This window comes from Microcaecilia unicolor, chromosome 1 (assembly GCF_901765095.1).
Source record: "Microcaecilia unicolor chromosome 1, aMicUni1.1, whole genome shotgun sequence".
NCBI lineage: Eukaryota > Metazoa > Chordata > Amphibia > Gymnophiona > Siphonopidae > Microcaecilia > Microcaecilia unicolor.
In genome coordinates this window covers 656,678,353-656,702,281 of record NC_044031.1, presented here as the reverse complement: position 1 = coordinate 656,702,281, position 23,929 = coordinate 656,678,353, and the positions used below count along the sequence as shown (strand labels likewise).

At 42.7% G+C, this 23,929-nt stretch overlaps 1 protein-coding gene across 3 annotated transcripts; it reads right to left on the bottom strand.

The window, feature by feature from the left end:
* Positions 1–667: 667 nt before the first annotated feature.
* Positions 668–23,683, bottom strand: MPI (mannose phosphate isomerase). 3 transcript variants are annotated; one of them, XM_030186566.1, is made up of 8 exons: positions 23,620–23,683; positions 20,871–20,998; positions 14,289–14,489; positions 11,510–11,651; positions 10,626–10,814; positions 9,746–9,919; positions 9,110–9,318; positions 668–4,625 (listed from the first exon to the last, which is right to left on the bottom strand). In XM_030186566.1, exons 1-8 carry the CDS (start codon positions 23,633–23,635, stop codon positions 4,407–4,409), a joined length of 1,278 nt encoding a protein of 425 aa, XP_030042426.1. In that variant the 5' UTR covers positions 23,636–23,683; the 3' UTR covers positions 668–4,406. The 3 variants fall into 3 exon arrangements, with proteins under 3 accessions (XP_030042426.1, XP_030042434.1, XP_030042442.1); XM_030186574.1 differs by lacking the exon at positions 20,871–20,998 and having other exon boundaries at positions 23,620–23,650; XM_030186582.1 differs by lacking the exon at positions 9,110–9,318 and having other exon boundaries at positions 4,491–4,625.
* Positions 23,684–23,929: the final 246 nt, after the last annotated feature.

Sequence of the window (23,929 nt, the reverse complement as noted above, 5' to 3'; positions counted from 1 at the left end):
CTTGAAATCCCCTCAGTCCAGTTACAGAAAGGCCAGGTTAAATATCCAGGTTGGGCTGGAGGTTAATATCTGCATAAAAACTCTTCCACCCTACCAGGTTGTTCTAATTTTTTTGTTATTATTTGGTTTTAGCTCATGCTTTTTCAGTACCAGTTTATTATATTCAGGTATAATAGATATTTTCTTGTCCCCAGAGGGCTTACAGTCCAAGTCTGTACCCAAGGCAATGGTGGGTTAAGGAGCCTTTTACTAAAGCATGCTAGAATCTGGGCTTAAACTGTTACTATATTGGTTGTGCTAAGCCCAGATTTAATGCCACTCCTTTTGAGGACAATTCCTCTACATTTTATTGCAGGTTATGCATTGTTACCATTCATGTGTTTTACCTGGGAGCACAGATGCTATGTGCTAGCTGGTTAATGATTCCATGCCCACAATCTATCCATGCCACACCCCTCAGACAAAAATTTAGAAAAACTCACTAAAGTACAGTAACAGCTAACTACTGACAACCCCTTTGTGTTTGCATGGTAGAATGTTACCCTGCACTAACCACACACTAAGGGCTTAATGTACCCTCCAGGAGACTTACCCAAGTTCATAGGGAATAGCAGTAGGATTTGAACCCTGGTTCTAAGACCACTGTTGCGAGGGTTTTTTTTTTTTTATAGAGTATGGTACACGGTAAGTGTGAATGCGTTTTATGGACAAACTCACTCTTGCACGATCTCCGTTTGCTATCTGTAACATCAGTCCAATAATTCAACCTCTGTGTTGAATGCCCAGACCAAGACTAGCCATTTTAACCTACATGTCACTACAAAGAACCCCACCCCACTTAATTACAAATCTAAAAACTATACACGTACAGTGCAGCCTTAACACTACACCACCACTATTTCACTATGGCGCCTGAGTTAACGAGACATCGATATTCAAAATGATTTAACCAGCTAAGAGTGACCGCTGAAAAGTTAAATCACTTGTTTAAGACTATCTGCTAATTTTCAGTGGCACTTAACCAGTTATTGCCTACATTAGCCGGTGCCAATATTCAGTACTTAACCAGAAAAAGTAACTGCCTCAAACATAGTCCTATCTTAATGCGGTAACCCATAGCTGCTTAAGTTCTGAATATTGACTTATCTGGCTATGCATTAGCTGGCTCCACAAAAACTGGATGTTCTATGCCAATGCCTGAACATGGCCTGGCACTGAAGATCTGAGAGTAATGCTGCAGGCAGTCAGCAAAAGACTTGCTGACCCCTCAATCTACATTTTTTAAAAAACAAACATACAAAGCTTGTTTTCTGCATAACTCTGTCAAAACTTGACTAATTTCAATAAAATTTGGGATTTATCATCTTGAATAAATTTGCAGGAAGCCTACACTTACGCTGGCCACCTCACCTAAATGACATTGGCACCACCTAGTGATTATTGTCATACATGTAGACACCATTTTGCTTTAAACATACACAGTTACCATGGTTTTCTGTCAGGTTTTCTTATTAAAAATTAGTATCTGGTAAAAGGTTATAGTTCTCAGAGCCTGGTACAAGAGTTGTCAGAAAAGCGGTGGAAGAGGGTAAGCGCTGACTATGTTTTGAAGAGATTGTAAAAACTGGGTTCACTGATTGCCAGTCAGGAAGCAGCAGGGCCTGATCAACTCCTACTGAATAAACTATCACAACCGTTGAAAAAGCAGATAATGAAGTGACATCATTTAGGTGAAGTGGCTGGAGTGCAGGTAGACATTGCACGTTTATTCAGGTTGATATATCCCAAATTTTATTGAAATTAGTCAAGTTTTGACAGAGTTATACAGAACCCAAGCTTTGTATAGTTGTTTTTTTGTTAACAGTGTACATTGATTGTCTGTCCCTGTGACTGACTAAAACAAATAACCTACAAAATACTGCTCTATGAGGGTATGGAGGAGTAGTCTAATGGCTTAATGCAATGGGTTGGAAATCTGGGGAACTGGGTTCAATTCCTACTGCAGCTCCTTGTGACCCTGGGCAAGTCACTTAACCCTCCATTGCTGCAGGTGCAAAAACAGATTGTGTGAGCCTAGTAGTACCAGAGGAAGTACCTGCATAGAATATGTAAACCACTTGTATGACAGAAAGGCATACTCTTTACCATGACCCTTTATTATTAAAAGAATAGGTAGTGGGATTTATTGAATGCAGACTCTGAAACAAAAAGTGACTGTGCTGCTGAATTACATGCCCATTATTTTACACAGTTTCCTTTGTATTTTATTGAAGGGATAGCAGCAGTCATGATACTAGAAATTAAACGTTTTTAAAAGGTACATGAAAGAATGAAGATTTTGTAGAGCAACAGCTCAGGCAGAGGACTCCTGGGCTTCAACCATTCTCTACCAACATGAGTCTGTTCCTTAATACATCTGATGGTTAGAAATCGTATGTTTACACTTAGATGTGCATTTAAAGCAGATGCCCTTATCCTATGAGGTATACATTTCTTTAATATCCCAGAAATATGCATACAAGTAGATTTCATTCCAGTTGAATTACTTTAAATAAATACAAAATATGAAATCTTTAAAAGCTGAATCAACACCAGTCAGAACAAATAAACATTTCTGTGTTTACAACACAAGTCAAGTTTCAGTGGTAGAGGTAATGCGTAGCAATGAACAGTGCAGCCCCCCAACACCAACATTAAAGTCTTCTTCCTTCTGTGCAATAAAAAAAAAGAAGCCATTCCACTTCCAAGAGTCCTAAATGCCTTCTGCAGACCTACCTTTGAGGGTTCACAGATTCTATTAATGCAAACATTTTACAGACCAAATCAGCTTCCATGCCTGGCAGTAAGCAAGTGATTTGGGTCAGTTTGCACAAATTTCTTGTAAGCTTAGAAGTTAAAGTTCAGAGATGCAACAAAAAATTGGCAGATCCCACTCTGGATATACATGTGAACTAACAATTGAGAAGTAGAACTCAGCCTACCATCATAATATGCTAACAATGTACAGAAGTAGGAGCCCCCCCCCCCCCCCCCCACTGAATTTTATGTGGCTCCAAAACCATGGGAAGTGTACACAGAAAATGTCATTAAGTGGAGTTTTGGCAGTTTTAAAAACATTTTCAGAATAGCCACTCTAGTACTTTGTTTTAATCATTTTTCATTACATTTTACTTATCACAAAAGTCTATACAGCTGCATGCACTTCCAGTTCAGACATTACATAGCATTACAGCCCTCTAGGGGTAGTACTGACATTCATTCTGACCTCAGTGTAAAAAGGTTGCCTACACCTGCATTAGATGAAAATCGGCCTGCTGTTATGATAGTAATGGAGTTTCTAGAGGATATCACTATTCCTGGACTGGTTTCATGCACACATTTCGTATTTGCACTAAAAACAGAAGCTGAGCATATTCAAGTAAGGCAAGTTTCATCTTACCTCTCCCTTTTTGATGGAATGCTAGTATTTTATTAACTGCTAATTTGGAAGAGAGGAAAGAATAAAACAGCTAAATACAGGCATTTGTGACATCAGTAACCGGGAAAGCAAAACCCTCTCGCAGTAAGTATTGGGTACATTGCAATGATAGTATCTAATTGGCTGATCTTGTGTGCAATGGTGAAGAAAAACAGAAAATGGGAGTCTGGCTCATTCTCTGTCCCATCAATTTTAAGTATCAAATTTAAAACATTTCAATGTTGCGAGCTAACAGAAAACATCCAAGAACAAAACAGCTACAAAAGGTGCTACTCCAGTCTGCTACCAAAGATTGCACAGGTCTTTGTAAAAGTTATCAGATGTAGAACAACCAAGAGAGACCGGTTGTGGGTAATGTTGGTGAAAGGAGAGGACCGAACAGCTGTTTTATGGACTGCTGATTTAAAAATCTACTCAGGAAAACAAAGCCAATGGCAGTAACAACCCAAGAACTGGGGACGCCCCCCCCCCCCCCCCCCCCCCCAAAACTACCTTTTAGAAATTAGTATTTCAACAGTTTTAGAAGAAATTTGATAATGGAGAGTAAAATCAGAACTGAAAACTGAGGTTCTTATTTAGTCACTGCCAGTAAAAGCTTCTCCACAATATCCTTATATCCTACTCTGATCAAACCACTAGGGAGCGGGTTCCATGTCACTCATTTATGATATGTGGTTTCTGCAAGGGACAGTGTCTCCAATTAGGTTAGTTCTGTGCATACTGAAGGAGCCCATATTGCGCTGTAGCAGTTAGTCTAGGCCTAAGGTGAGAGGCTGGCTCCCTTTTTTTGTGAACACATTACTTTTTTTTTTTTCATGATTCTTTCCAGGGTTTAATCTGCAAGTTTGGAGTCATCCCAAAATGTCACCAAACCTCTGTGTTTAGCAGCTTTACCACTAAGGCCTAAGCAGAGCCCAGCCCCCACTACCTAGAGGAGACAACAAGCTCGGAACAGCAGCATACCCTCTGCTGAATTCAGATCCAGCGAAACACTTTCATTGGCCGAGATAAATACCACCGATCCACGGTGCAGGGTCATCTCAGACAGAGCAGCCGCAGATGTGGCAGTTGCTTCACCTCGTATGACCAGGAGGATACTGGCTGAGTCAACGGCAGAGATGGAGTATTGCTTCATAGTGGGTGGAACCTGGAAGTGAACAAAATCCATGTTAAAACAGCAATCCCCAAAAAGTTTCCTTTAGGCACCACCTTCAGAATATAGTACTGCTATTTCAGAGATATCAAGTCCTATAGATCTGGCTGTAGGGGTACAAGCTCCTGCCACCATATCACAGAGTTTGACCGAGTACACCTTTGGGATATCTTAAAGAACTCAACAATCCTGCAGTACCTTATGATTTACAATACAGAGACAATTCTAAGACTTCTGTTGTAATTAAGGACATGTCCAAGCATGCCTGTCTGAACAAGACCTGTGCTCTGGTGTTGGCTGATACAATACAAAGTAATTTCAGATCACGACAAAGTAATTTCAGATCACGATGACCCCTCAAGACTGAGCTAAACACAATGGAGACTAGGTTCTGGTAATTCCCAGAATTAATGTCACAGGTCAAGTCGGAGCCCTGAATTCCAAGAAAGCACCAAGAATGACATCAAAAGCTTGACCATTAGTCTCATTGGAGCCAGAGTTCTATGAAATGCCTCTACCTAATTATTGTACTACTCCTAGTAACTAGAGTTATACCAAATAGCATATTTTACAATTCAGCCGACTACGAATAATTAAAAATATTATTTGGCCGAATACGAATAATGGGCATTGAGCTTTAACAAACAATAAAAGAAGCAATGTGAAATCAGTGATTATGTTTATTTCAGTAGAGCCCTGGATTATTGTATTTGAATTTAAATCGCTATTTGGCCGAATATGAACAATGTATTCAAGGTCGAATCGGATCAAATACAAATATTCAGTACAGCCCCAACTCCTACATGCTATTGTATGCTTTCACCCTGCATCCCTCTTCCTTTCCTCGGTACACATTTCAATCCACTGTCATCCTGTTGTTACCATTATTACACCCTGTGATCCACCTCTCTTATTCCAGTCGTCTCTGTGTGACAATCTTACACTACCTGCAAACAATAATCAGAAGAACTTTACCAATGGAGGCTCTACGTATAGCAGAATTAAGAGATGCAGTTATTAGGGGTCCATAAGGTGACTCATGAACTTGTATAATAGCAAACAACTGCACCATAGAGGGGGGGCTGCATAAAACACTCCAATATTAAACTGTGAATGTTCCTCTTTATTTTACATGCATTCTTTTCCACTGTAATATTATTAGGATTTATTTACCGCCTTTTTGAAGGAGTTCACTCAAGGCGGTGTACAGTAAGAATAGATCAAACATGAGCAATAGGCAATTACAGCAGTAAAAATATTCAAAAACAATACAAAGTACGGCATGGTATACTAGCAATGTCAACACAATACGTAACAGAACATTATAATTGGTAGTGAAGGGTAAGGCAAAGTTGTAACATATAGATGGGTAAGAAAGTAGGACGAATTAGAAAGTAAGGTGACTGATTTGAAGAAAGTTGCACATGGAGGACTGGATAAACATGTTCCGCTGCAGTATGTGTGCGTGAGTGAGACTAACAAGTTAGTTACTTTTTCCATTGAAGGCTTGGTTGAAGAGCCAAGCTTTCACCTGCTTCTTGAAGTAGAGATAGTCTTGTGTTAAGCGGAGCCTTTCAGACAATGCATTCCAGAGTGTGGGGGCTACTCCGGAGAAGGCTCGCTTGCGGGTATTATAATAATCAAAAGCCACGATCTGCTTTCTGATGTAACACAAGTTGGGTCAAAAATCATCTTGGCTAGCAATGAATAGTGCTCTACCTGGATGTACTAGTAGACCTAACTGTGCTTTTTAATTGAACACTGAATAGAGTCAAGATTGAAAACAATGGAGGCTCCAACCACTATTCACTGTGTAGAGGTGGGAGACTTGTTGTCTGAATTTCATTGGACTATAAAAATCGGTCATGAGAATAACGTTTGTGTTTCAGCCCCCTCTTTGGTGTATGCATTTGCAATTATTCAGGTTCCTACAAAAAAGAAATATATATATCATGCACCAGCTGGGGTTAAGTCACATTATGATTAATTTGATAACCTTGAAAATGGGATTGCATTACAGCAATTCCTTATTGTTTTACTAGACCAGTCCAAACCTATGGGTTTTGTCCCCCTCTCAGCAGATGGAGGCAAACAAAGATTCTGATGACATCCTCAGTATAACAAGTGGGGCAATCAGGAGCATTTCAGTATGGCTCCTGCAAATGGTGCAGGTGAACTGGTGCAGTACTCTCTCTTTTCTTGTTTTTGATATTCTTAACTTTGGGCCAGACTCCAAAAGCCTCAACCTACAGTCCTTAGCTCTGTGGCTGAAATCTCACCAGGGGATTCCCTCCCAGGGATTTAAGCCACAGACAGACCCGCTGGTCAAGGTAGAGGAGGGCTGTTAGCAACTCCTCGGCAGACCAGAGCCTCAACCAACAAATCTTTGCTCCATGAGGGCTTCATCAGGGCCAACAGGGAAAAGCAGACAGGGGTAAGCCCCCCCCCCCCCCCAAAGTCTGAAAAAAAACAAAAGCCAATGTTGGGGGCCAGTGCTGTCTTTTCGTTATATTTTTAAACTACATTCTCTTTCAGGAGTTGCTGGTTGGTCCAGGGTTCTCCCATTCTCTTTCGTGGAGGATGTTTGGGGGACTGATGGGTTTTCCTAGGAGGGGTTCTCCTCTGGAAGCTCCTCTCTGGCTAGGTCTCTCCTGACCAGGATTCTGCATCCCTTGTAGTATGCTTGTTTCATCAAGAAGAGTTGTCCTCCCTCACAGAGTAGTACTGATATTACAATTTCCTTGGTAGTGAAAGAATCTACCTCGGAGGGAAATCCTATTTTGGAGGGCCTGAAGGGATCTCTAAAAGCCTTTCCCCTTTACAAAGCTCAATTGTGGTTGGTGCTCACGGAGGATTCCCAAACCTGATTATCAGGAGGTCAAGAGATTGATGTACAAGATTTATCCCCTCTCTCAGGATAATCTGAAGATTTTGTTTAAGGGCCATAAGGTTGATGCTCTGCTGACAGCAGTCACCAACATCACCACCGTTCCAACGGAGGGTGGTACGGCCCTTAAGGAAGCCCATAGCTGTAACACTGGATTTGCTTCTTAAGCAACTCTTTGCCTCTTTGGTGTTGGGGTATAGGCAATAGTCTGTGGTAATGTGGCCTGGGTGCTTTTATGCTGGGTACAATGCCCCCCCCCCCCCCCCCCCCCATTGCCAGATATGGCCCTTCTGGAGTCAGGGACAGTCCATGTAGCAGAGGTATAGTATGACCTTGTTCGCATCAGTTTGTGCTCACTAGCCTCAAGCATGATCTCATATATATCTGTGGCTTAGAAATTGGACAGGTGATGCCTCCTTTAAGGTGTACCCTCACAAGCTCCCCTTCCGTGGATGTCTTGCTTTTTGGTGTGGATCTGGAACAGATTGTTAAGGACCTAGAGGAAGTACAATGAACCCTCATTACCTCCAATCAATGGGTTGGAGTTGGTTTGGCCGGGCTATGTACTCAAGTTCGTGCATCCCATTTCAGAAGCCTTTCTGATATCTCCCTGTGGGGCACAGCCCAAGCATCTCACAGTAAGCAAGACCTTGTATTGCCTGCTGGATCTGGAAAGCCAATTGAGCCAATGCTGCCACAGCAGTGCAGATGAGGTCTTTACTTGGGGCGGGGGGAGGGAAACAAACAGGATGAACAAAATTTTCAGCTTCCACCAAAAACACCTGTCACTTTCGGCTGAAACCAAAATCAAAGCCGTCCAGACAGAAAAAAAGATTTTGGGACAGTTTTGGCACCATAACCGAAACAGAAATTCCATTGGTCTCTAGTTAGATCTTCTTTTTGTCCTTGCAAGGGATATGTAGCCTCAAAGTTTTCACTTGTGTGCTGGATTAAGTCAATCTAAATTCTTCAAAGAGGTTCCTTGGGGCCTTAAGGCTCATTTTACCTGGTTGCAGGCTGCTTCCTGGGCTGAACTAGGGGCCATTGCCTCTGCAGACAAGAACTGCAACAAGTTCTTCCAACATTTCAGCTAGATGGGCAGTCCTGGAAGCTGTTTTCTTTCCAGCCTGTGGGATAAAAGCTCTGGTACATCCCACAGGTCTGGACTGGTCTAGGAGGATAAGAAAAGTGAACATTTTTCTTACCTGTTAATTTCTTTTCCTTGAGTCCTACTAGACCAGTCCAGAACATGACCCAAAAAACTGAGGGATTTGCAGGATTCCTAGGTTCTAGGTCTGCCATCTGTCTCTATATAGTCAGTTTTGCAAAGGTAGCCCTAAGAGGCCTTCTGTTCTGGGTTGTTTGGTTTTCTATGTTGAATTGCTTTGGCATTAAGCATACTGAAATATTCCTGGCTGCACCACCTGTGATTTTGATGTCATCAGAATCTTTAAGTTTCTGCCTTGATCTGCAAAGTAAGGGAACATAACCAATAGATCTGGACTGGTCTAGCAGGATTTAAGGAAAGGAAATTAGAACAAATGTCTAATTAGAACTTATTGTGGTAAGGGGGGCCAGTCAGCCTGCTCACCTCTATCCGTATGACTGTGAAGTCTGGCACAGGTGGGTCGTAGATGCAAGCGCATGGGTCCGAGGGGCTGTGCATAGCAGGAAACAGTTTGGAACTGGCAGGTGCTGGTGTGTAATTAAGCATTTGACACAGAACGTTTACATCAATGAACTTGGGTGTAAGGCCTGCCCGGACGGTATTATCAGAGCAGGCCATGCATTCAATGCAGTCTGTAAAGTAGAGAACACTTATCTGAAAAATGATACATGGTATGTGAACAATATCACACAGAGTCCAAGCCACGCTAAGAAACAGATCATGCAGCAGATTCAGTGCAGTTTGCAGAGAACATGAAGCTCACACATAGAAAGGAATCAGGACACACATTCCTCTCCTGGGAAGCATCATGATCTTCAGTTACCACACCTATATCCTTTGGTTTAAATATGTTCTGTGGTTCCTCCCTCTTCTTTCCGCCCCCCCCCCCCATTTTTTCTGTGCCCCAGATGATCAGAAAAGGTACTTTTACATCATTTTCCTAATTCTCCCTATGTATACATCTATATTAATTTAAATCAAGTTAAATTTGTGTATACCACTAAAGTGGGTTAAAAACTCACTACACCCATGCCTTGCACACAAATATGCTTTATTTACCTCCATATAAGTAGGCATGTGGCTCATTGGCTCCCAGAAACATAGCCTCCCCTGGCTTCAAATTCACAATGTTCAGAAAGTATATGGCAAAACAGCCAATGTCCCCAGGAAACTGAGAGTGAAGCCGCAGAAGGAGATCTCCATTGCTCTTTGTAATGTCCTTCCCAGCAGATACTATAAAGGCATTAAAAAAAAAAAAGTTAGAATTCTCTCTCCAGTAGCCTCTTTGCTGTAGCCCATGATGGAGTTATGAAAAGGAGAACGAGTCATTGAAATCTGCAAAAGGTTAAACTTTACATTGCTCCTACTACCCAAACAGACCAAAATCACTATTTCTGGGATAAGCAGTATAAAACATTTTGTACTTTTTGGGGATCTTGCCAGTTATTTGTGACCTGGATTGGCCACTCTTGGAAACAGGATGCTGGGCTTGATGGACCTTTGGTCTGTCCCAGTGTGGCAATGCTTATGTACTTAATATCAAACCATATTTCTTGTTCCTATAGCATCTTACTCTGGATCTCCCTTCTTTTTGTCCTAATACTATATAATAATTATATATAGTAAAGCTGGATAATTGACTATTAGGACCTCGGGCAAAATCAGGAACTTTATTATTTCCTTATAACTGAATTGCGACATTCAGCATAAGCCAGAGATCAGCAGCTCTCTTTAAAACAGCTGCATAGAGAATGAACTCAAGAGGAAGCAGGCCGTGATGGGAAGCACAAGAGAGAAACAGGAAAATGTGTCAGCCATTATTTAGGACCTCAGACTCCCCTCTGCAAAATCCAGACCACTGCAGTGTCTCTCCTGCAGTCAAAACAGAAGATGCTGCAACTCTCTAGGGTCAGAACATTAAGAAACATGAAGAACACACCTTCCTGGGAAATTCTCTTCACTAGCATGTTCAGCTGGTCCACAAAAACCTTCTTCTCACTCTTCATCATCTTTGTGAAGCAGGTTCGTAGTGCAACAGATATCCCACGAGGGTCAGGTTCTGCCTGAGCACAGCGCTCCAGCTGCTCTGCCGCTGCACCACCAATTAGTGCATATAATTCTGGGACATCTATGGAGACAGGCAACTGTTTAAAACTACACCAATTAGTGCATATAATTCTGGGACATCTATGGAGACAGGCAACTGTTTAAAACTATTTGGTGGGCAAGACAGAACAACAGAAGGGGAAGAAAAAAAAAGAGCAAAGATGAGATAAGGGGAGAGTGATAAAATCCTAGTGAACATGCTAACACAGATGTTAAGTACATGCTTGCATTTCTCGGCTAGCAATCTTGTAAACCATAAACTGCACAGGAAAACCTATTTCCCCATTACACAAATTAATTTGGGTAAAGGTTTTATTTTTAGATCACGTTAAACCTGGAAACATAGAAAATGACAGCAAATACAGACCATATGGCCTAAGCCAGTCTGCCCATCCACTATCCCTTCCTCTCCATTACAGAGTCTGTGTGTGTGCTTGTCCCATACTTTCACAATACAGATGAGGTCAGTAAACTCACCTCTATATATCCAGCACCTTTGTAAAGAAATATTTCCTTAGATTATTCCTGCCATCTATCAACTTTCACCCTCATCCCATGGCCTCTTGTTTCAGAGCCTTCTAAAATGTATGAACTTGCTCTGCCCTCCCCCCCCCCCCCACCAGTCACCAAAAATAATTCCCTACCCATAAAGTCAATTCCTGCTCATTCTCCTCCTCCACCCCAGCTTCCCTGCTGCATGCAGTTCTGCCGTCTTACTCTTGAGGAAAGCCACAATCTCCTCTACAGGTCGGAAACCACACATCCCCTCAAAGGGAGTGAGTGCGATGGCCATCTCAGGCTTATGGTTTGCATCTGGATAGTGTTCAGGAAACTGAGAATGGAGTCTCACGGCAAGTTCCTATAGGAGGAGGAAAACTTGGGGTCACAGCTCTCAACAACAGCCTTCTCCCAAAACCCACAAAAAACCACCCTAGCAGCTCTGAATTACTGCAGGACTTCCCAAACCAAACTATGTGATCAAACACAGGGGGGGGAGGGGGACGAATCCACAAGAAACATGCAAAAGATAAATCTGCATACCCTGCAAAACCCAACTGGCTGTGAAGGCACAAGGGCAAGTTTGGGAAACTATGCATTACTGCTTTTTCTTTTTTAATGAATTCCTAGAGTTATTGTAACAAAGGAAAGACAGGCCCATCTTTATTTATTATTTGTTACATTTGTACCCCGCATTTTCCCACCTATTTGCAGGCTCAATGTGGCTTACATAGTACCGTAAAGGCATTCGCCAATTTGTTTGATAACAAATACAAGTTGTATTGTGGTCTAATGAGGTAGGTGTGTATCAGGCAACATGAGGGTCGAAGGGAATGTAGACTGTGTATTGTTCAGTACGATCATTGGTTATGCTGTGTTGCTGGGTGTGGGGATTTATGGTGGATCGGTGGGGTAAGCCTTTTTGAAGAGGTTGGTTTTTAGTGATTTCCTGAAGTTTAAATGGTGATGGATTGTTTTCACAGCTTTTGGGAGTGCATTCCATAGTTGTGCACTTAGGTAGAAGTAGGATGCGTAAGGTGTTTTGTATTTAAGTCCTTTACAATTAGGGTAGTGTAGGTTTAGGTATGATCGTGATGATCGGATTCTGTTCCTGGTTGGTAGATCTATAAGGTCTATCATGTATCCTGGGACTACGCCGTAGATAATTTTGTGGACTAGAGTGCAGATTTTGAAGATGATCCTTTCTTTGATTGGGAGCCAGTGCAGCTTTTCTCGGAGGGGTTTGGCACTTTCGAATCGTGTTTTACCAAATATCAGCCTGGCTGCTGTGTTTTGGGCGGTCTGGAGTTTTTTTGTGAGTTGATCTTTGCATCCCGCGTAGATTCTGTTGCAGTAATCTGCATGATTTAGGACCATTGATTGTATTAGGTTTTGAAAAATTTCTCTCGGGAAGAAAGGCTTTAATCATTTAAGTTTCCATATTGAGTAGAACATTTTCTTTATTACGGAGTTTACTTGGCTCTCAAGGGTAAGGTTGCGGTCGATTGTGACTCCGAGTATTTTTAGGCTATCTGAGGTAGGGAGGGTGTGTCCTGGGGTGTTTATGGTTGTGGGCTTGTACTTGTTATGTTGAGATGAGAGGATGAGGCAGTGTGGTTTTTTTTAGTGTTTAGTTTCAGTTGGAATGAATTTGCCCAAGTGTCCATGATGTTTAGGCCGTCATTGATTTCATTGGTTATTTCTGTTAAGTCATGTCTGAAGGGAATATGGATTGTAATGTCATCTGCGTAGATGAACGGGTTGAGGCCTCGATTGGATAGGGATTTTGCTAGTGGGATCATCATTATATTGAAGAGTATTGGTGATAATGGTGATCCTTGGGGTACTCCGCAGGCTGCTTTCCATGGTGGTGATATGTTTGAGTTTTATTTTACTTGGTATGTTCTAGTGGTTTATAGATAACATTTGTAAAATCCTCCCTTTGAGAACAGAACAGTTCCACAGTCTATAAAATTTTGTCTCTAGAAATTATTTTTGTATCTGAGCAACTTGGAACTTATGGAACACCTTTCTCTGATGGCGTTATGAACTGTGAGGGTATATAACATTTTCACATGGTCTTCAGATGAGTGGCAATGCTTAGGTGAACTTTTCCAGACTTGTGAAAGCACAACACAGTTTCCCTATGGATGTGACCAGCGAGTGTTTTTAGTGTGTGACAATTTACATTCCCATTTTTTTTTTGGTATATTGCCAGGTACTTGTGACCTAGATTGGCCACTGTTGGAAACAGGATACTAGGCTTGATGGACCTTTGGTTTGTCCCAGTATGGCAAGGCTTATGTTCTTATGTAAAGTATTTCTGGAATGCTACAGATTCTAATACTTGGGAAGTAGTAATATACCAAAATTTGTATTTTAATTGTAATAAGTGAAATTTACAGTGCACTGTCAGTATACTTAGGGCTGCATGGCGGAATTTACATAACACATTAGATTTACATATAAACTTATCTTGAGTATGAAAATAAGTGACGTATGTACATAGCAGTGTAACACATTTCATACATAATGAATTAATGGCTGTTGGTGGGTATATCTAACACTTGCACATGTATCCAGTACTCACACATGATCTTCTACAGTGAGCTACCATTATGACCCATTCATATATCAACACACTCATTAATTCATACCCATCCCTCCACACAGGAGTATCCACCATCTCCTGAACAGGTATCAAAACATTCAGGAACCAAGATGCACAGTCATTCGTGTGTTCATGCATACACATTTGTCATTAATATTCACCAATTCTTATACTCTTAACTCAGCCACAAAAAAAAAAAACATCACCTGCTATCCACACATCAATACACACACTACACCTCCATCCAAAGACATACCTACCATCACCCATCCAGGCACTGATAGTCACCAACACATATACTCACCATTATTTCATTCATAACCTATCCAATCTACAAATTCAGCCACCAAGACATGCTTTTATTTCGATAAGCACAAAAATCCCTACCTTATCAGGATGTGCCTGGATGGAGAGAGCTATATTAACTGACAGGACTTTGAATAGAAAAGGCAGTTGCCCCCGGAAACTGTCCTTGACCTTCGATCCCAGGCAACCAGGATGATCAGCTATCCACTGCCCCAGTGTTTTCTCGGTAATCCTGTTGTCAAGAATGACAGCATCACCTTTGGGATGAGCACCCATCCAGAGCTATAGTACAAATGAGACATGGGGACAAGGGTACAGGAAGGGACAATTGGGAAAAATTAAGTTATTGCATAATCCAGGCTTTGACAACTTCTCTTAGGATCTAAGAGCCAAACATATGAACTGGAATATTTATTTATGCACACCCCAGCAGTCTCATCCCTCTCCCCTAGCAGCCTGAACTTCTGGTCATTGCCCTCCTGCTACCCCCTACCCATGCAACCCAGTAACTTCAGGATCTGGTCACTGACCACCCATCCACGCACACCAGCCTCAGCATCAGATTCCATCTCCAAGCCCCAGCTCCATTCCTCCACCTGCTCTTGTCAGCTCTCAGGCTCTGCTCCTATCCCCAAGCATTTGCCATTTCTCCCATTCCCAGTCCTAGCATCAGACCTTTCTACCAACTCTGTTCCAGCACCAGCCTTCTACCTGCCCAGCACCTGTAAATTCCACTGTGCAGAAGTTGAATGCATACAGCAAATACTTCCTGTTTCTCATGATACAGGAAATATTGCTCTCTGCTTTCAATTCCTGTGTGGTGATGACAGAGAACAGAGCTGGCTGAGGTAAGGCAGAGCAGCAGCGAAAACACATGCTCCTACCGCTCCAGGGGATTTAGAGATAAGCAGATAAGAGAATGAGGCTGATTTATTTATTGGGATTTATTAACCACCTTTATGAGGTTCACCCAAGGAACTGTACAGCTTGACCAAAAAAACCAAAAACACAACATACAATTTTGTTAACATCATAATAGTAAAATGACCAAATATAAGCATAAATACAATCAATGAGGTATACTTGGAAGTGGCAAATTAAATCCTAGTAACGGGAACAACATGATACAGAATCAGAAATATACACATTACAAATGCATGGTAAAATAATCATACAACAGAAACATGATGTCAACAGAATAATGATCCCATAACAGGCAGCATGGAAGAACATTCATATACCAGAGATATATGTGTGGTCAGCACAATACAAATGAAACCCTGATGATGCTAGGTACTGCTAGCACTGATATTCTGATCCTGCTGTGGCGTGCACATATCATCTGAATGAATTTAAAAGGTCTTATATGTGATTGATCAGATGTATACGTTAATACGGGTTATTGCACGATTTGTTTCTTCCCTTAAATTTTCTGTGGGGCCTGCCTGTACTATAGGCTTGACAGAAGATGGTACCTTGTTTATAATTCCTTTGTATCATTTATATTTGATTGCTTTGTGATACATAAGGGTTATTCATCCTGATTTCTGTATGAGGTTGTACGGTACCTTGCAATTTTATTAAAAAGACACACTAGCATGACAAAGTGTCACCTAAACCTGTTCTTGATGGCAAAATCTGGACATGAAGCAAATCTGAAATGATTAAAAATATTTATTGAAAGCAAGGATATTCAGAATGCACCGACTGAAATTAAACATGTGATTGGGGACTTGTGATACATGACAGTAATTCCATATATTGGCAATGCAAACAACCAGTGCTTAAATACACACAGAGTATAACCTAATCCAGGGGTTCCCAAACCTGTTCTGGAGGAACCCCCGTTAGATTTTCAGGATATCCACAATTAATATTCGTAAGATCGATTTGCATACACTGCCTCTTTAGTAAGCAAATCTCTCATACATATTCATTGTGGATATGCTGAAAACCTGAACCCACTCTTTGGGGCAAGAAGGAACATCTTTTTCATGTTAAAGAAGAGCCATTTATAACCCCTGGTTGCCCTAGACCCAGGTGTAATTTTCTAGACATTTTCCCGGGATATTTAATGTAAAAAAAAATAAAAAATAAATGAAAGCTTAGAGTCTGAAAGAGGAGATTTTAGTTCGCTAAACTCCTGATGTGCTATGCTGCAATAAAATGTTATCCTTACAGGCCAGTGCTTCTCAACCCAGTCCTCATGACACACCCAGTCAGGTTTTCAGGCTATCCACAATGAATATGCATGAGATAAATCTGCATGCACTGTCTCCACTGTATGCAAATCTCATGCATACTCATTGCGGGTATCCTGAAAACCTGATTAGCTGGGTGTGTCCCGAGAACAGAGTTGAATAATACCCCTGTTATAGGCTGACCCAGTGGCAGTGCTGTCTGATGCTAGGTGGAGGGACCCAGATCCAATTCCTTGCTCTGATCTTCTGCCTCCGAGTCAATCAGGTTCTAAGGATGTTGTAGAGACAGCATTCCCAGTCCAGGCAGTTGTTGAGAGATGGGTGAACTCCGATTCCCTTGTGCTAAAGAAGGCTGCCACCACTACCATCACCATAATCTTGGTAAATATTCCTTGACCCGTGGCGAGACCGAAGGGCAAAGACCTGATCTGGAAGTGACAGCACAGAACCACAAAACACAGAAACCTCTGATGCGGTGGCCATACGGGTTTATGCAATTATTTATGTATTCAAATTTACAGGCCAACCCCCGACCATGCGCAGAACAGGTTACATACACTCATAAAATAACAAAAATACAACACAACAAATAAAACAATATTAAAAACAATCTGCCAGTTTAACAAAATAAATCAGACCATCAATTTTCAAATTAGAACAAATAAGTTTTTACAGCCTTACACAGTGGCATACCAAGGGGGGGGGCGGTCCGCCCCGGGTGCCAGTGGGTGGGGGGTGCTCCGCTCCCGCCGCCTCCCGTGGCCGTTCCCGCGGCGCCGCACATTTTAAAAACCGGCGAAGCAGCGTCGCAGGCAGCGCCTCGTGCCCTGCTTGTAAAAAAAAAAAAATCAAATCTCCTTCCTCCTTCTCCTCCTCGTCTTGACGTCGACTCGGGCCTTCCAATCAATTTGATTGGAAGGCCCGAGTCGACGTCAAGACGAGGAGAAGGAAGGAGATTTGATTTTTTTTTACAAGCAGGGCACGAGGCGCTGCCTGCGACGCTGCTTCGCCGGTTTTAACGGGACTGAGGTGGGGAAGGAGAGGGGCGAAAGGGACTCAGGTGGGGGTGTTCAGAGGGGAGAAGGGGACTGGGGTGGGGGTCTCAGACAGGGGAGGGGAGAAGGGGACTGGGGTGGGGGTGTTGAGGAGAGAAGGGGACTGGGGTGGGGGTCTCAGAGGGGAAAAGGGGAGGGGAGAAGGGGACTGGGGTGGGGATCTCAGAGGGGAGAAGGGGAGGGGAGAAGGGGACTGGGGTGGGGATCTCAGACAGGGGAGGGGAGAAGGGGACTGGGGTGGGGATCTCAGAGGGAAGAAGGGAAGGGGAGGGGAGAAGGGGACTGGGATGGGGGTGTTCAGAGGAGAGAAGGGGACTGGGGTGGGGGTCTCAGACAGGGGAGGGGAGAAGGGGACTGTGGTGGGGGTCTCAGACAGGAGAAGGGGAGGGGAGAAGGGGACTGGGGTGGGGGTGTTCAGAGGGGAGAAGGGGGCTGGAACTGGGGGCTGAAAAAAGGGGCAGAGAGAGAGAGGGGGACAGATCCTAGATGGAAGGGGGAGCGAGGGAGGGCAGACCCTGGATGGATGGGAGAGGGAGGGCAAATGGTGGATTGAAGGGGCAGAGAGAAAGGGCAGGCAGTGGATGGAAGGGACGGCAGAGAGGGCAGACACTGGATGGCAGAGAGAGAGAGAGAGAGAGTGAAGACAGATGCTGGATGGAAGGAAGACGGTGAAAAGAAGATGAGGAAAGCAGAAACCAGAGACAACGAACTGTAAATAAAATATATTTTTTTATTTTTTTTGCTTTAGGATAAAGTATTGTAGATGTGTTAAATGTTTATAATAGAACATGTAAATAAGGTAATCTTTTTATTGGACTAATTTTAATACATTTTGACTAACCTTCGGAGAACAAAACCCCCTTCCTCAGGTCAGGATAGGATACTGTAACAGCACTATACTGTACTGACCCGAGGACGGAGGTTTTGGCCTCTGAAAGCTAAATGTATTAGTCCAATAAAATGGTATTATTTTACTTTCTATATTTGTTTTATTTCTATTTGTTAATTTGTAAAGTGGTGATTGGTACTTGTTAGTTTTTTTTTTCAAATTTACATCTGCTGTCTTTATATTTTGCACAGTACTAGGGGACAGTTTCTGTTTCTGTGGTGTTGCATTGTATGCAGAGTCTGGCATTGGGGGTTCAGTTTAATTTTTGTCTAAATAGAAAGTTTCTGATTACTTATTCTATAGTGGATTAGGGTGTATCTGTGTTTGTGAAAAAGACATGGCTTTCAGTTGGCATTGACTGTGCAGGATCTACCATCTGTACTATTCTGTCTGGTTTCGTTTTACAATAGGTGAATTGATGTTCTAGTGCTCACTGTAGTGTTTAAGATGCTTTCCTTTTCCTTGTGTGACTCATAGAAATGACTGCTTATGGTATGGTAGAATTGCTCTATAGTTCCTGAGTGTTTTGTATTCTCGGCATGCCTAGTACTGGATTTGGGGGGGGGGGTGTTAAAAAATGACTGGCCCCGGGTGTCAACTACCCTAGATACGCCACTGGCCTTACAGAAACTTAGGTGGTCTTTGATAGATCTTACAGCAGGAGGCAGCCTTTTCCATAGCCCAATCAAAGAGCAAGAGTAAGTTCAAGAATGAGCACACCAACTGAAAAGACGTGGCAGATGGCCTAAGAAAATGCCTCTCGCTCTGATAATGTAATAACTGTGTTAGAATATAAATTGGCAGCTTTTTAGGTACATAATTTGGAGCCATGTCATGAAATATCTTAAATGCCAACACTATCATCTTAAAAGTACAACATTTACCGATAGGAAGTCAACGCAATAATAAAAGAGATGGTTACGATGGTCACGCAAGCTGTTTTTCAAATGTCAAATAGCCATATTTTGGACACACTGGAGCCTCTTCAAACTATCAGGCAACACCACAAATAACGCACTGCAATAATCAATGCGTGAAACTACATAAGCATAAAGCAACTGGGCAAAATCAGACTGAGAAATAACCCTGAATCTTCTGCAATTGACGCAGACAAAATGTATGCTTCCTTGAGATTGAGGACAGTGAGAAAGTCTCCCGCTTGAACAGAGGCTATGACTGCTCTTAAGTGTCTCAATGCAAAAGCGGATCCTCTCTGCACGAAAAGAAGACTGGTGTGCCTAAAAGGCAGGACTTCTGACCATATGCCGACAACCAGGTCGGTACCGTCTGCTGTCTCGAAATAGAGACTGAGACCCCCTGATGGATGACAAGAGGCTTTCAGCTTATCCTCTAGCAACCGCTTTGCCTTAGTTTCCCTCAGTTCTTTCACCAAGTTACTGAGATCTTCTCCAAATAGCCACTTGCCCTGAAAGAACAGTTTAACTAGATGTGACTTTGAAGCTGCATCCGCTGCCCTGAAAGAACAGTTTAACTAGATGCAACTTTGACTCTGCATCTGCTGCCCAATGCTGCAACCAGAGTTGCCGACATACAGAGACAGCCAAAGACTTACTGGGCAGTAACATGCCATAAACAGCACCGGCCAAATAGGCCAACCCTGCTTCCAGCTGGGTGTTATGGCACCCGTCTTGTGTTGCCGACTGCTGATGCCACTTCAGTCATGCTCTTGCCACTTTCACTTGAAGGACATCTCAAAGGCTTGTTTCAGTGAGCGATCTAGCTTCCTATCCTGTAGGTGTTTTAGGGAAATGTCCCCTGGTCTTAGTCACTGCCATAACCAGGGAGCCGCACTTTATCTTTCTCCTCCAGAACTAATAGGTAGAGGCAAGCCATGGCTCCTTCCAGTCTCAGCCCTGTGTCTGGCAAGACCCATTCTGCTGTAATCAGGTCCTGAATGTCTGGATGTATTGTGAAGATCTTAGAAAGACCTCTAAGGCCCTTCATGATCAATGACGATGGAACTCCAGACGCCGAAGTAGAGGGCTCCTCGATGGAACTCCTGACGGACTTTAGTCAGACTTACCACTACGGGCTGCTCCTCCCAAGCTCACAGTTTCCACAAGTCTTACCACAGATGAGAGAGGCTCAGGACTGTCTCACATTCACCAGTAAACCTCTTTCTTTTTTAAAGGATGTGCTGCAAAAGGAGAGCTCCACAGGAAACAGGGGAGAAGTGAAGGGAGGGAAGACCTCCAGATATGACTCTGCAGACTCAAGCCACTGGCAAAACTCAACTGGAAACCAGATGACCAACTAGACCAGGAGCAAAGCACTCAGAATCAGAAGCTGAAAAGTGTATCCAACCACCTGCTGGAGATAGAAAATACTGATGAGATGGCTGGATGCCAAGAGAGATGTCTCAGCTGTTTTCAATTCTCTATCTCCACCTGCTGGTTGATAGATACAACTATCCCAAAGATTCTGGAATAGTAGGAAGCCATGTAATGGAAGCTCATTTTAATGATTACCCCCAGGTACTAGAGATGTTGATGCTTACCTCTGCATAGGGCTTGTCTGCTTCTATGTGCACCAGAGGATCACTGCTAGCTATGAGCTTTGCAACCTCGCTGTTCAGGCCAATCTTGCCCCAAGCATAATTCTGCACTGTGCAAGATAGAGGAAACACTAGGAAAGAAAAAAAAAATCCAAAAAACAAGTATCACTGTTTGTGCAACGAAAAAGGTCCAGAGATTACTGAGGAGTCGGAGTTCTCTGCTGCATATATCATAGAAGTGAGCAAGCTCTATCTAAAGAGAAGTCAGGATTCTGCCTTAACAAAAGTGGACTGGGCTCCAAACAAATAAAAGCTGGAACAGCATTTGTGGACTTGAGTGAAGGGGTAGCCTAGCGGTTGGAACGCTCAACTTGCCGGTTCAAATCCCACTGCTGCTCCATGAGATCTTAGCCAAGTCACTTGGGTTTCTTAGCATTTAGCACATCTTAATAAAAGACGCCCTATTTTATTCCATTAGCACACCTTAGTAAAATGATTCTTTATTGTGTTCAGCGGTTGAACACAAGGAAGAACCCAACATAGCTACGTTTCGGCACAACATGCACCTGCTTCAGGAGTAAATACTTCTAGTCTGGAAACAAACTGATGTGAAAAATAAAAATACAGTATTGGTTCTGTGTTCAATGGTTGCATGTCAGCAGCTAAAACAATGCTCAACGAGGGAAATGCTATCTGCACTGTACAGCATCTTGCTGTTTTAGCTGCTGACAAACAACCATTGTACATAGAACCAGTATTGTATTTTTATTTTTCACATAGGTTTGTCTCCAAACAAGAAGTATTTACCCCTGAAGCAGGCACATGTTGCGCTGAAACATAGCAATGTTGGATTCTTCCTTGTTTTCAACTGCTGAACACAATAAAGAATCATCTGGTTCCTATTTTTGACTCCACTTCCTTCATTTGGACTCCATTCATGGAGGTTTTCTGCCTTCTTCCTGTTGCTTTTACAGAACTCAAAGTGTGGTTTTACAGTGAACAAGTAGAGGAGTGGCCTAATGGTTAGTGTAGCGGGTTGCAGACCTGGGTTCAATTCCCACTGATGCCTGATGGTAGGCAGTGGGTTGAGATCCTGGGGAACCAGATGCAATTCCCTATGCAGCTCTCTGTGACCCTGCACAAGTCACTTGACCCTCCACTGCCCTAGGTACAATAGTAGTACAATATATTACTTAGACTGTTCAGAGACTGGGTGTGAAAAGACATGGTAAAGTACATCTTGTCAGGCTGACGGGGCTGTATGAGGCATGTGCGTTTTTGTGCATATGCGTACAAGCGGGCAAATACTCAGAGGGAGCCCCCCTGATACGTGAAATCGATTGGGCAAAATATATCTAATCAGGAAGATATGTCCAGAAGCTTTTCCACACTCACAGTCAAAGCTGCTGTATTGGAAGGAAGGACCACAGACCATGGGGTCCAAGAGAGATCTGGACTTGGCAGCGCCATTTTCATCCCTAGAAAGGCGCTACAAGAAATATCTGCCTTTTACCATCTGCGACTTGGACTGGCCACTGTCAGATATATGATATTTGGCTAGATAGAACCTGGTCTGATTCAGTAGGCTTTTTCTTTGTTCTTATATATTAAAATTTGAGCTTGATATAGCACTTTTCCTGGTATCTGAAAGGAGCGTTACAATTAAAATTTAAAAAGAAAAAACACCAGCATGTAATTATAACAGTATTAAGAGTAGAATACATAAAATAGAATCAAAAGGAAAGTCTGCAGGTGGTAGAATCCACTAGTGCTGACCATTGTTTACGCTGCCTCTGAAAAGAGGTGAGTCTTAAGTGCAGACTTATATTTAGGGAACACTATTTCATTCTGCCCATAATGATATTAGAAAAGTACTGCACAGAAGGGGGCAGTATAGTAAAAAGCACTTTGACAAGTAAACTCCAACTGCGCATGAGAAACCAGTGGGAAAATAGAGCAATGATCACATACGCTTAAAGAGAGCAGGCAGAAGTATGAGGGATAATCAGGGGGGGAAAATATAAGCATGCACATATTTATGAATAGTCTCCTGACACTCGCCGGCTCACTTTTGAAGCAATAAGCTGGATGACAAGCCATATTGAAAATTATATTCTCAAAAGTTAGTCAGAAACATTAAACTAACAATCGTTGACATGTTTCTATAAGACTACCAATAGAGAGGTAGGGATTTGGATTTTATACCCATTGGGACCTAAACTAAGTTTTTACTTTGGGCAACAGAAAGTTAATTACTTGCACGAGATCACAAGGAATGGCAGTAGGATTTGAACCTCTGCTCCTCATTCACCAGACTTCTTTCTCCAAATCTACACATCGGAGAAAGCTGGCGTTCCACCCCACCAAAGCCGCCGCCGCCGATCGGCCTCTCACCCTGTAACAGAACAACCACCGCACCAACACACTGCAGTTACAACGATCCATGGCCCTACTTTCATATTCACTTTAATATTTCGACACAAGGATTCGTTTGGGGTTTTGTCCCTGAACGAAATATGCTTGCTACCCCCATACTTAGCTATAACAAGACCAAACCACATTAGCTGACGCCCTTCAAGGAGGTAATGCCCGGGTCAACCCTACCCTTTCTCCAACAGCCCACCACTGCCTTTAGTCTTCTAACTTTGGCCCGCTATGGCTGCATGTACTAGTCTACCATCTATTCCATGAAGGAAGGCTTCACGGTCCCAAAGAAACCACCGCACCTGCTACAGCTCTACCCTTAACTCACCTCGGACCTCCGCCATCGCACCAACACAAGCAGTGGCACGTTCCACACCGCATGCTGACGTCAGCGCGGCTCTAACACGCCCGTCTGAAAAAAAGGAGGAGTGGCGCGGCTGGCTGGTACATGAGAAAAGAAGAAATGTTATCTAGCTGCTATCGTTATCGTCTGTTATCTCATTTTTTTTCTTTGGGATATTTATATATAGATCTATTTTACATGGCTTTTAATGCATATCCTGTAGTAGTTTATTAGCCCTTCTCTAGACCTCCGTAAACTTCAGTTCCAGAGGATGAGTTTAGGGGAACCACCACCT

Excerpts from the sequence above, each read along its gene's own strand:
- MPI (XM_030186566.1), bottom strand. Across the intron at positions 11,652-14,288 it reads TCCAGGCACATCCTGATAAG|GAACTTGCCGTGAGACTCCA; the intron begins GTAGGGATTTTT and ends CTCCTCCTATAG. Across the intron at positions 9,319-9,745 it reads ACATGCCTACTTATATGGAG|ACTGCATTGAATGCATGGCC; the intron begins GTAAATAAAGCA and ends TCTACTTTACAG.